At 55.1% G+C, this 12,724-nt stretch overlaps 1 protein-coding gene across 1 annotated transcript; it reads left to right on the forward strand.

The window, feature by feature from the left end:
• The first annotated feature begins 4,483 nt into the window (after positions 1-4,483).
• On the forward strand, positions 4,484-8,417 carry LOC123070842 (nucleobase-ascorbate transporter 2). The gene is made up of 15 exons (XM_044494212.1): positions 4,484-4,629; positions 4,737-5,102; positions 5,218-5,315; positions 5,442-5,618; positions 5,711-5,811; positions 5,918-5,993; positions 6,134-6,193; positions 6,312-6,496; positions 6,720-6,816; positions 6,903-6,989; positions 7,110-7,168; positions 7,262-7,353; positions 7,451-7,528; positions 7,624-7,784; positions 7,913-8,417. Exons 2-15 carry the CDS (start codon positions 5,012-5,014, stop codon positions 8,123-8,125), a joined length of 1,575 nt encoding a protein of 524 aa, XP_044350147.1. The 5' UTR covers positions 4,484-4,629; positions 4,737-5,011; the 3' UTR covers positions 8,126-8,417.
• The last annotated feature ends 4,307 nt before the right edge of the window (positions 8,418-12,724 follow it).

Below are 12,724 nucleotides of genomic sequence, written 5' to 3' on the forward strand. Positions count from 1 at the left end.
AGAAAGAGGAGATCATACCATGTCCCCAACGCCGAGACCACTCACGGGCCGTGCTTCAACGCTCTCAAATGCGGCGCAATACTTGTTGCACTCTTGTTGGATGAACAACCATCTTTTTTGAATCGAGCCGATGCCACGGTTGCTTGTAATTTTGAAGGGCTCAAACATCTTCCTTTCATGGAATGTTTTGTGGACTCTCGTCCAAAAAACAATGCCCTTTTGTTGCGCGCCGGTCCTCGGATCTTGGCTAATCTCCATCCAAGCTTGGCAAATCAACTTGTCCTCATCTTGTGTATATGAACCCGTGCGAATGCTCTTCCTCTTCTTTTGTGCCTCCGCTCTTTGGGTGAGCTCGTCGATAAACAATGGCGCACCACTAATATCAACGTCATTGCTTTCTTCTTCTTCTTCATCATCTTCGACATAGATGTCACCGTCTTCATGCCACGAGTCACCATGGTCGTAGTCAGCACGGTCGTGCCCACCTTCATCGGGGACGTACTCGGCGCGGCCATCCTGACTTTGGGTCTCACCAGGGTCGTAGGCACGGCCATGCCCACCGTCGAAGATCACGTCCTCCATGTAGCGGTTGTAGAAGGGGTCGTCGACCGCTGGCGTTGGGGTTGGCATTTCGTCAAACAAGACGCGGGGGGGCGACATGGTGCCCGTGAACGGTGCCCGTGCCTGCTTTCTTAGCATCTCGACGGACGGCCGCCCGCCGCTGCTGGACCCAGGCGTGACGTTGAGGTCGATGACGGCCGCGGGGCGCGGTGTGGACGGCGCGAACACGTCCGGCGACCCCGAGAAACGGGTTTGGCCGTCGTGCCTTGGCGGAGGGAAGCAGGGCGACATGGGCGCGGTGCGCGACGTCGGCGACTGGTAGTGCGTAGGCCGGGCGACCGACGAGCCTGTGCTCGCCGGGCCGACGGCCGATGCAGGGAACCCGGCAGGACGGCCCATGCCAAGCATGAGGATGGCGTGCGCTTTGTTGACGAGGTCCTCCTTCTCGTCGGCAGCGGCCTTGCGCCGCGCGGCCTCCAGCTCCTCGCGCTGGGCGGCGAACTTGGCCGCGGCGGCATTGACCTTGACGACCGCTCTCCGTTCCCTCCTCTTCGCCGATTCCGCGTCCAACTTGTCGATCTCCTCCGGCGTGCACTCCGACCGCGGCTTCTTTGGCGCCTTCTTCTTCACCTTTGCGGCGCGGGTCGACGGCCAGGCCGCCGGAACTCGGCGGGGCGTCGGCCATGGACGGGGGAGAGAGGGGGCGGCGGGAGGGACGTGGAAGGGTTTGCGGAAATGGCGCCAAATGGGCGTGGGGGGGGGGGTTGGTTTCTCCCATCGACAGGCGGGCCAGGGGAGGACAAGCGCGCGCGTCCCGCCCGTCCGCGCGCTGTCCGTTTCACCCCAAACCGAGCGCAAGTTTAGGCCGGGGATGGGTCGAAAACGGACGGAATCCGGACATTTGTCCGTTTGAGGCCGCGCACTGGGCCGCCTCTTTTGTCCCTTTTACCCCAAACGAACAGGAGTGGACAGGATAGGGTCGCACGGTGGAGTTGGCCTCACTTCACCTCCTCCTTCCTTCGTACGAGTACGTATTGAAGGCAGGGCCACCCACCATGGCAGGCCACGGTAGCATCACACACAAATGTAGACCGGCGCAGCGGCGGGGGCATTGCACGGGAGTCCGTGCAGCAGCAGGCTATCTCATGAGATCGCTTTCGGCCGTACGCGGGGCCCCGGCTGCTGGCCGGGAGGAGGGGACGTCGTCTTGCACGGTAATGCGCCCGCCCAGAGGCAACTGGGCCGCCGGTGCTGCCTGCCCGTGCTATGTGCTCCTCCTCTCCTCTCTCGCCACGAAGCCCAAACACAACACACGTCTCATCATCATCAACCCACACCGCACCGCAGCGCACCCAACGGTAACTTTCCTTTCCCGTGGTCTGGCTGGTGTCTCATCTCGGGCGCAGTATTCTACTGCGAGCGAGGCAGAAAACAAGGACATGAGCTGACGTGCCCGCGCGCTTTAACAATCGGGAAGACTACAAGCATCCCCTGCGGCCGTCAGGCGGCGCTGTGGATATCTAATTGGACCGAGTGAGTGTATGTCCCATCGGGTTCATCAGGAGGTGTTCCCCCTCCCAACGGGCGGAGGAGGGCCACATGATACTCCATCTCACGATATTAGGGCATCTCCAGCTGCGCCCACACGAAGGCCTTCCCAGACGATTTTTTTACGCCGGCGCCGAAAAAACGGCCCAGTCGCGTTTCCAGGAGTCCGATTTTCGTCGGCTTGGGCCGAAAACAGCGCCGGCGGACCCAGCCCGAACCCGACGCGCTGGGGGGCGCACGGGGGCGCCGGGGCAAACTGTTTTGGCGCGAAAAAGACGCGGGCCAGCCGCGTCAGCGACTCGGCGCCTCATCTTCCCCTCAACGGCCTCGGTTCCCACGGAGAATCAATGGCAAGGCTGCCGCCGGCCAGCCTTGTCATTGATTCCTCACGGGCGGCGCTTCACGGGACGGCGCGCCAACGCCTTCCCTCCCTCGCACGCGTACACACGGGCGCGGGCCGGCTATAAAAGCCGGCGGCCTCCACTCGCCTGTGCCCACACCAGCCCCCCCTCGCCGACGTCCAGCCCCTCCCTCTCCCTGCCTCTCCCGAGCGCCGCCGCCCAGCCCCTCTCTCTACCTCTCCCGAGCCCGCCCAGCCCCGCCGTCGCCATGGCAGAACGCTTCCCCGGAGACGAGGCGGCGGCCAACGGCTTCGGCCGCCGTTCGCTCCGCGAACAGGAGTCCTGGCTCCTGTTCCAGGCGAACATCCCGACGCCGCCGGACATGCGCGCCGGGCCAACGGGGTGGAGGCTCAGCGCCGGGGGAGTGCCCATTCCCCCGTTGCCCGACGCCGTGGCGAAGCCGAGGTACTTCGCCGAGGAGGTCGACATCGTGCGCGCGTCCCTCACCGACGCCCACCGCTCCCTCCCCCAGTACGCCGCCGACAACCACGCGGCCTGGGAGGCGTATTTCCAGCGCCGCCAGCAGGAGCGCTTGGCGTCCACCAACGGCGCTCCGGTGGTCGGAGGCCGGCAGAACAACGAGGGGCGCCACCTCTGGTGGGGCGTCCCCGGCCGCACACTCGAGGGCGTGCTCACGTACCTCGAGGGCAGCAACGACCCGCCGTTGGCGTACCCCCCGGCGAGGGTGGCCGCCCCGGCGCAGCACCGACGCGTCGGGCCATGGGCGCCGAGGAGGTTCGACTCTTCTTCTTCTTCCTCCTCATCGCGCTCTTCTTCCCATTCATCCGGCTCTCCGGCGCTGCTCGGCGTCAAGGCCGAGCCCGCGGTGGAGACGCCGCTCAACCGACGCACTCGCAGCGCCGGCATCGTCATCAACGGGGGCGGCCGGCGCGCCTCGTCCTCGTCGGCTCCTCCGCGCTTCGTCAAGCCAAAGACGGAGCCGGGGCTGGCGCCGGTGAAGACGGAGCCAGGACTGGCGCCGGTGAATGCGGAGTTCGACGACGACGACGCGGCCCTCGAATGGGCGCGCCAGGACTCCATCGCGTTGAAGAAGGCGTGCCGGGAGAAGGAGAAGGAGCGCCAGTGCGCCGCCCTACGCCGCTTCGAGGAGCGCCGACGCGGCCGCGAGGAAGGCGGGGTCGTCGTCTTATGCGACAGCGACGACGACGACGACGCGCCGCCGCCTGTTCGCCAAGGCGACGCCGGGCAGGGGTCCAGCAAGGGCACCCGCGTCAAGGAGGAGAAGGCCGACAACGACGATGGCGGCGACGACTTCAGCTACTTTCTTTTACTTTAGATTAGGTTAATGTAATGTTTGGACGAATTTCGCCGAAACTTGCCATGGTTGGCCGAAATATAACTAGTTTTTATCATAACTTCGTCGAACGGTTTTTTTTTTAATACGCGCCTGGGGGCGGCCCTGGGGCTGACGGCTGTGGACCGACTCGCCCCAGGACCATTTTTTGCGCCGGCTCACCCGGAGGCGGCGTTTTTAGACGCCCCATAAGGGGCCAACGGCTGGAGATGCCCTTACGTGCGTGCAATGCAGGTGCCCTTCGCGTGCCAAGAAAGATCTTTGGGTCGCTTCTGGACCTTGGCCGGGAGGAGTCGTCAATGCCTCAATGATAGGAGGAGGAGAGCCACGTAGACGTACTGGCACGAAAGTATTTACCGCCACCACCACCTTTTGCGTTCCGCACGTTACGGCGGGGGCTCATGGGTAAAGTCTGGTCGTCAAGTAGTAGGCAAATGATGAAAGACACGACATGGTTCAAAGGAAAGGGGAAAGAAAAAGAAAAGAAAGACCTACAGTGCAGTGCGTAGATTATGATGCGGATGTCCTAGGTAGGTTCGTAGGAGCGGCCGGTAGGAAAATGAAATGCAGTGCGACGCCGGGGGCAGTTTGGTCAGAGCCAAAAATCCAACGGCCAGTTCTCCGGGAGTGAGGATGCATGGAGGAGGGAAGAAGAACACATTCACTGTCTCACTCCACAGACCGGAAAGCATTTAACCCCGGAGGAGGAGCCTCCCGAGGATAAAAGGAAAAGGTTAGGGGCAAGGAAAGGAGAGGCACCACCACCACGGCACGAGAAAGGCTGGCGACTCTAGTGGTGTAGTGGTACGCTAGCAGCCAGCCGCAGTATCTCTAGTATCGTAGCAGCGCGGATTGCTCTTGCCGTTCGCACTTCGCCCCTCGCTTGCTCACCACCATCATCATCCTCGCAGCCTTTTTCCCCAACAGATTTCGTCCGGGCTCCTGCAAAGGGGCGCCGAGGCTCTTGAGTGCTGTGCGCGGCGGAAGCAAGCCCCCGTCCGGTTGTCTTCTTCCTCCGCCAGAGGACAAGGGGCGGTCACAAGGGATCACCCACAGGGCCGCCGTGCGGTGCGGTGGCTGCCTTCATAAGCGAGGGAGGGAAGCAGTCCTGTGGAGTGCGGTACAGAGGAGCGGCGTTTCTTCTTTCTTCTTCCTCTCGGCGACGGTGCGAGGCCAGCAAGGGGAGATGTCGGAGGTGAAGCCGGAGGAGATCAGCCACCCGGCCATGGAGCAGCTGCAGGGGTTCGAGTACTGCATCGACTCCAACCCTCCATGGGGTGAGTGACTCCGACAAGGGGATGCTTGTTTCTAACCCACCAGCTTTGCTGCATTTTCGAGCTACTCTGTCTGGGTTCCACTCTGAGGCGTGGTCTCTTGTCTTGTGTTCTTCAGGGGAGGCCATCATACTGGGCTTCCAGCACTACATCCTGGCGCTGGGCACGGCCGTCATGATCCCGGCGGTGCTGGTGCCCATGATGGGCGGGAACGACGTGAGTGCGCCTCCGCGTTTCTTGATTCGCATCGCACCACCCCATGGGTTGGCGCCTGCCGTCACAAGTTTCAGTGCCAACAGTGTCTGATGGTGTCCTCGGCTTGCCATCTCGGATGGGTTGCAGGGAGACAGGGTGAGGGTGGTGCAGACGCTGCTATTCGTCACCGGCATCAACACGCTGCTGCAGTCGCTCTTCGGGACGCGGCTGCCGACGGTCATAGGCGGCTCATACGCCTTCGTCATCCCGGTGATGGCCATCGTGCAGGACTCCTCGCTCGCAGCCATATCTGACGACCACGAGGTGACCAATCATTCATTCACTTTTACTTCCTAGTATCCGCACATTCAGAAATTCTTTAACGGTATGGTCTAATCAAAATCATCTTTGAGCAGAGGTTCCTCCAGAGCATGCGGGCCATACAGGGGGCACTGATAGTGTCGTCCAGCATTCAGATCATCCTTGGTTACAGCCAGCTCTGGGGTATTTTCTCCAGGTCTGTCAAGTAGTTGTATTAGTAGTATTAACATGTTGCGTGCTGCATTTACACATTAGTTCAGTTTTGCTTACTGATGGATGTGTGTCATGGGTGTAACTTTCAGATTCTTCAGTCCGCTGGGAATGGCGCCGGTGGTTGCGCTGCTCGGTTTTGGTCTCTTCGAAAGAGGATTCCCTGTGGTATGGCCTGCTCTGTACCTGATTTTTCATTTGGTGTTTCTCAATTTGGCCACAATAGCAAACTCTGTATATGTGCGTGTTTTCCTAGAAAGGTGGCACGTCGTTCAGCATTGGTACTTATTTGATACTGTGTATATCAGGTTGGGAGATGCGTTGAGGTTGGCCTGCCAATGTTAATCCTCTTTGTTGTGCTTTCCCAGGTTTGAAAAGCAACTCTAATCACCCCCAAGTCTTTGCTGCTAGTTAAAGTAAAATCCGTGTCGTGCTAGGAAGTTCAGCATTGCTAACTAGTGCCGTTTTGTTTTTGTTGTTTATCAGTATCTGAAGAATGTACAGATAAGAGAGATCCCCATACTGGAACGGTTCTCCCTGTTCATCTGTATCGCATTGGTCTGGGCGTATGCTCAAATCCTCACTTCTGGTGGCGCGTATAATCATAGCACCGAGGTCACTCAGATCAACTGCCGCACTGACCGTGCCAATCTCATCTCTTCTGCGCCATGGTTAGCCCCTTTGCCAATTTTCCCAATATAAATCTAGAATCTTCTTGACCTCTTGCGTGTACATGAAAATGGTTCATCTGTACTGTGCATCATGTTTTTTTTTTAATCTAATACTAACTCTCAAATTAGCTCCAGTTGGAAAAAATAATAATCCATTTTAAAGAGCATTACTTATTATTCGGTTGAGTTTCGTACTGATATGATTGTGCTGTCCTTATTCCAGGATTAAGATCCCATATCCCCTGCAGTGGGGGGCACCAACCTTCAGTGCCGGGCAATCGTTCGGTATGGTGTCTGCGGTTTTGGTGTCGCTAATAGAGGTGATACCCCTAATTGCTCGTTGACAGGATCCATTTCTTCTATGCAATTTAGTCGTGATCTTAACAATGTCTCCGTTGAACAACAGTCCACAGCTTCTTACAGCGCTGCAGCTCGGCTTGCAAGTGCAACTCCACCCCCAGCTCACATCCTGAGCAGAGGCATCGGGTGGCAGGTAAATATCATCTTCGAGCCCTGGCTGTTTTATTCTTCTCTGTTCTGAATGCCATTCAAAACTGAAAACTAATTTTACTCTAATAAGAGATTTGATGAGTAATAATGCTCTATGAAACAGGGGATTGGCATCCTCCTTTGTGGGCTCTTTGGAACAGGGACCGGCTCCACTGTCTCAGTGTAAGTTACGCGAAAGCAATTTCGTAATATACGAAGAAGCATTACAAAAATGTTTCTTCCAGCCTTGATTGATACTGTCGGGAACAAATGCAGGGAGAACGTGGGGTTACTAGGATCAACGAGGATCGGGAGCCGCCGCGTCATACAAATCTGTGCTGGCTTCATGATCTTCTTCTCCATGCTGGGTGAGCTATCTGAACTGAACTGTCTTTCTTCAGATCATTCCTTATGCTGAGAAACACCGTATTCCTGAACAACTCCACTCTCTTGTATCATGTGCAGGGAAATTTGGAGCGCTGTTCGCTTCCATCCCGTTCACCATCTTTGCCGCCGTGTACTGCGTCCTGTTCGGACTAGTTGGTTGGTTACCCCGCCCCATCTGCTGCTACGAGTACTATGTGCATTTGATTTGACGGTCTGGTTAATCGCTGTTGGCTTTTTCTGTGTGTCTGCAGCTGCGGTGGGGCTCTCCTTCTTGCAGTTCACCAACATGAACTCCATGCGCAACCTGTTCATCGTCGGCGTGTCCATCTTCCTTGGCCTGTCCGTGCCGGAGTACTTCTTCCGCTACAGCATGGCTGCCCAGCGTGGTCCTGCGCACACTAAAGCTGGATGGGTCCGTCCCTCTCTCTCTCTCTCTCTCGCTCGTGGCTCGTAGTGGTCAAAACATCTTCTTGGCGTGCCTGAACTCCACTTTAACATCGTGTGTGGCCGGCCCTGGCATGGTGACATGTGTGCTTGCAGTTCAACGACTACATCAACACCATCTTCTCGTCGCCGCCGACGGTGGGGCTGATGGTGGCCGTGTTCCTGGACAACACGCTGGAGGTGAAGGACGCGGGCAGGGACCGCGGGATGCCGTGGTGGGTGCCCTTCCGCTCCTTCAAGGGGGACAGCAGGAACGAGGAGTTCTACAGCCTGCCATTCAACCTCAACCGCTTCTTCCCTCCCTCGTAAACGCTCGTGGGATAAAAGGAAGAAAGGGCATGGTTTCTTTCTTGGCTGATGCGATCATGTGCGCGGCTGTTCGGATCCGAGTGTTGTTGAGCAGTGGAAATAGTAGATGTGTATTACCTCTAGCTGGTCATTGTTTTATTCGTTCATTTTCTTGTTATTATCTATATGCTTGTAGATCGGGGTGGGGAGGTGCCGGCTCGGTGAACCAACCCTTCCTGTTTTTGACCATTCCGCAAACAAGATCATGTATGTGGCCTACCGTGGTGTGATATAGTTGTACTCCCTCCCGAAATGCTCAATGGAGAGCTCGGCCTCCGTGGAGGCCAAATTTGAAATGATTAAAATTCAAATTTGCACATTAAAAAAACTTTGAAAAAAACCCCACATATACATAAAGACATGCACAAGTTTGTAAATTTTCATGATGAAATACATTAAAATGAGTGCTACACAAAAACATTTCGAGGCTTCTTAAGTAGATGCACTATTCTTCCTGAAAATCCATGATTTTTTTCATAGTCCTGAAATTGTACGCATACATATCACATCCTTGTTTACCTGTACATATTTTTTTTTCAGATTTTATTGAAATCGAGAACTTGAATTTTTCAAAATTTTCGACGCTTTTTGGCGATAAAATAAATAAATCGGCCTCCATTGAGGTTGAGCTCCAAAACGCCCCACTCTACCCCCTTCCATTATCTAAGGCGCCTAAGCTTTTGGTGACTGAGGGAGTCCTGGACTAGGGGGTGTCCGGATAGCCGAACTATCATCATCGGCCGGACTCCAAGACTATGAAGATACAAGATTGAATACTTCGTCCCGTGTCCGGATGAGACTTTCCTTGGCGTGGAAGGCAAACTTGCCAATACGGATATGTAGATCTCCTATCATTGTAACCGACTCTGTGTAACCCTAGCCCTCTTCGGTGTCTATATAAACTGGAGGGTTTTAGTCCCTAGGACGAAGAACAATCATACCATAGGCTAGCTTCTAGGGTTTAGCCTCCTTGATCTCGTGGTAGATCTACTCTTGTACTACCCATATCATCAATATTAATCAAGCAGGACGTAGGGTTTTACCTCCATCAAGAGGGCCCGAACCTGGGTAAAAACATCGTGTCCCTTGTCTCCTGTTACCATCCGCCTAGACGCACAGTTCGGGACCCCCTACCCGAGATCCGCCGGTTTTGACACCGACATTGGTGCTTTCATTGAGAGTTCCTCTGTGTCGTCGCCCATAGGCCCGATGGCTCCTTCGATCATCAACAACGACGCGGTCTGGGACGAAACTTTTCTCTCCGGACAGATCTTCGTATTCGGCGGCTTCGCACTGCGGGCCAATTCACTTGGCCATCTGGAGCAGATCGAAAACTACGCCCCTGGCCATCAGGTCAGATTTGGAAGTTTAAACTATACGACCGACATCCGCGGAGACTTGATCTTCGACGGACTCGAGCCACAGCCGAGCGCGCCGCACTGTCATGATGGGCATGATTCAGCTCTGCCGCCGGACAGTGCCCTGGAGGCCGCACAAGAGTCCGCCCCGACCCTTAACTCGGAGCCGACTGCGCCGATCGAGGATGGGTGGCTAGACACCGCCTCGGGGGCTGCTACCTATACGGCGATGGAGCCGAATATTGACCATGTCCCTTGTGAAGCTCGTGACTCCAAGGTGCCGGACTCTTCTCCGGACCCCGAACCTTCCGCGCTCCTGCCAATCGAACCCGATTGGGCGCCGATCATGGAGTTCACCGCTCGGACATCTTTCAGCACTCGCCTTTCGGCGACATCCTAAATTCGCTAAAATGCCTCTCTTTATCAGGAGAGCCTTGGCCGGATTATGGCCAGGACGGTTGGGATGCGGACGGCGAAGAAACTCAAAGCCCACCCACCACCCACTTCGTAGCCACTGTCGATGACTTAACCGACATGCTAGATTTCGACTCCGAAGATATCGACGGTATGGACGACGATGCCGGAGACGACGAAGAACCAGCGCCGACAGGGCACGGAAAAGCCACCTCAACTCACGATATATATATGGTGGATACACCCAAAGGAAGCAATAACGAGGAACAACGGGATGCTGCGAAGGAAAATTCCCCCGAAAAACAGCTGAAACGGCGACGCAAGCGCCGCCCAAAGTCCCGCCTCGACAACAGCAGCACCCATGAAGACCCAGCCATAGAGCAGGGCGAACCAGTGGACGACGAACATGCCCCCAAGCAACCATCCAAACAGGATGAATTGGATAGGCAACCCATCTCCGACGAACACAACAGTCCGGATGATCTCACGCCGGACACATCGTTGGAGCAGAAGAACCTCCACAAAAGGCTCGTCGCCACTGCACGAAGCCTGAAGAAGCAGAAGCGGAAGCTCAAAACAGCGGAAGACGTACTCAGAATGAGATGGAGCAAAGTACTCAAGACCACAGACAAATACGGCGATAGTCGCCAAGCAAAGAGCTACTCGAAGTGCAAACTATTGCCCGAACTTGATGAGGAGGCCGTAGAGCCCCAAAAATCAAAAAACAAAGAGGCCGCCCGGTCGGATAAACGACCACATGACAAACAAAGAGCGGCAAGCGGCGCCGCACACAAGCCGGCACGCGATCCACATAAGGACCCTCGCAAAAAGGATGGCCCGGTTAGATCCATCTATGGGCCAAGAAAGCAAGCTCCAGAAGGTAACACAACACGTCGAGTATTTGAAAATCACGGCACACCCAAATACAGGGGCGCCGCACCCCCCCTATGTTTCACCGATGAGGTGCTGGATCATGAATTTCCAACGGGATTCAAGCCCATAAATATAGAGGCATACGACGGAACAACAGACCCCGGAGTTTGGATTGAGGATTACATCCTGCACATACATATGGCTAGAGGAGATGACCTCCACGCCATAAAATACTTACCCCTCAAACTCAAAGGGCCAGCCCGACACTGGCTCAAAAGCCTCCCAGAAAATACCATTGGAAGTTGGGAAGAGCTCGAGGATGCATTGCAGGAAAATTTTCAGGGGACTTACGTCCGCCCTCCAGATGCAGACGATTTAAGTCACATAACTCAACAGCCCGGAGAGTCAGCCCGCAAATTCTGGAACAGGTTCCTCACCAAAAAGAACCAGATAGTCGACTGTCCGGACGCCGAAGCCTTAACAGCTTTCAAGCATAACGTCCAAGACGAATGGCTCGCCAGACACCTCGGCCAGGAAAAGCCAAGAACAATGGCCGCACTAACAAGCCTCATGACCCGCTTTTGCACGGGAGAGGATAGCTGGCTGGCAAGATGCAACACCAACGACCCAAGTACATCCGAGGTCAGGGATGGAAATGTGAAACCACGGCGCAACAAGGACCAGCGCCAGACTAAAGGAAATGGTCCAAAGAGCATGGCAGTCAACGCCGGATTCAAAAGCTCTCGGCAGAACAACAAAAAACTGCCTCTCAAGGAGAACAGCGACGAGCTATCCAACCTAAACAAAATCTTGGACAAGATATGCCAAATCCACAGTACCCCCGGGAGGCCTGCAAACCATACCCACAGAGATTGTTGGGTCTTCAAGCAGTCCGGCCGACTTAACGCCGAACACAAGAGGCTAGACACACCAAGTGAGGACGATGACGAACCTCACAAGCAGAGCACCGGAAAATAAAAGGATTTCCCACAAGAGGTCAAAATAGTAAATTCACTTCAAGTGACAACAGGAAAAAATAGAGCGGCGCCCATTAAAGTATGCACCGCAAGGTCCACCCTAGCGGAGTCCCGACACTGGATGTCAAAACCAATCACTTTCGACCATCAGGATTACTCCGGGAGTATCCGGAACGCAGGATGGACTGCTTTGATATTAAATCCTGTAATCGACGGACTACAATTTACACAGGTCCTAATGGACGGCGGTAGTGATCTAAACCTGCTATATCAGGATACAATCCGCAGAATGGGGATAGACCCAACCAAAATACGCCATAGCAACACTTCCTTTAAAGGAGTGATGCCAGGCCAATATGCCCATTGTACGGGCTCTCTACCACTAGAAGTTGTGTTCGGCTCATCCGACAACTTCTGTCGCGAAAAGTTAATCTTTCACATCGCCCCATTTAAAAGTAGCTATCGAGCACTATTGGGACGCGAAGCTTTCGCCCGCTTTAACGCAATACCGCATTACACATCTCTTACACTCAAAATGCCCGGTCCACGCGGCATCATCTCATTAAAGGGAAACTTCGAGTGTTCCTTGAATACGGAAGAAAGTGAGACTGCCTTGACAGCCACACACTAATCCGGCTTTGCTGATCAAAGCCCCTTAACAGGTCATTCAGACCCCAGACACGGTTAGGCGAGTCCGGTATAAATAAACAAGGTGCTTACTAGCCGCGTACCCCTTTACAAAGGGCTCCACGCATACACAAAAAGAGACAATAAAGCTCAATTTTATTCATTCTTTGAATCATACTCTGTTTACTTCAAAATACATCTTTCGCAACTAAGTTCTTCTCTTTTATAGATGAACGCCGTGCGACACCCGTCCAGGATACGGCACAACAGAGACATAGGCGCAGACGTGCAGTAGGGACCCGATGCAAGGA

This window comes from Triticum aestivum, chromosome 3B (assembly GCF_018294505.1).
Source record: "Triticum aestivum cultivar Chinese Spring chromosome 3B, IWGSC CS RefSeq v2.1, whole genome shotgun sequence".
NCBI classification, from domain to species: Eukaryota; Viridiplantae; Streptophyta; class Magnoliopsida; order Poales; family Poaceae; genus Triticum; species Triticum aestivum.

Bases quoted from the DNA above. Each gene is read 5' to 3' on its own strand.
- LOC123070842 (XM_044494212.1), top strand. From the start codon at position 5,012: ATGTCGGAGGTGAAGCCGGAGGAGATCAGCCACCCGGCCATGGAGCAG. The intron at 5,994-6,133 runs GTATGGCCTGCT...TGTGTATATCAG, and splicing joins TCGAAAGAGGATTCCCTGTG to GTTGGGAGATGCGTTGAGGT. The intron at 6,194-6,311 runs GTTTGAAAAGCA...GTTGTTTATCAG, and splicing joins TCTTTGTTGTGCTTTCCCAG to TATCTGAAGAATGTACAGAT.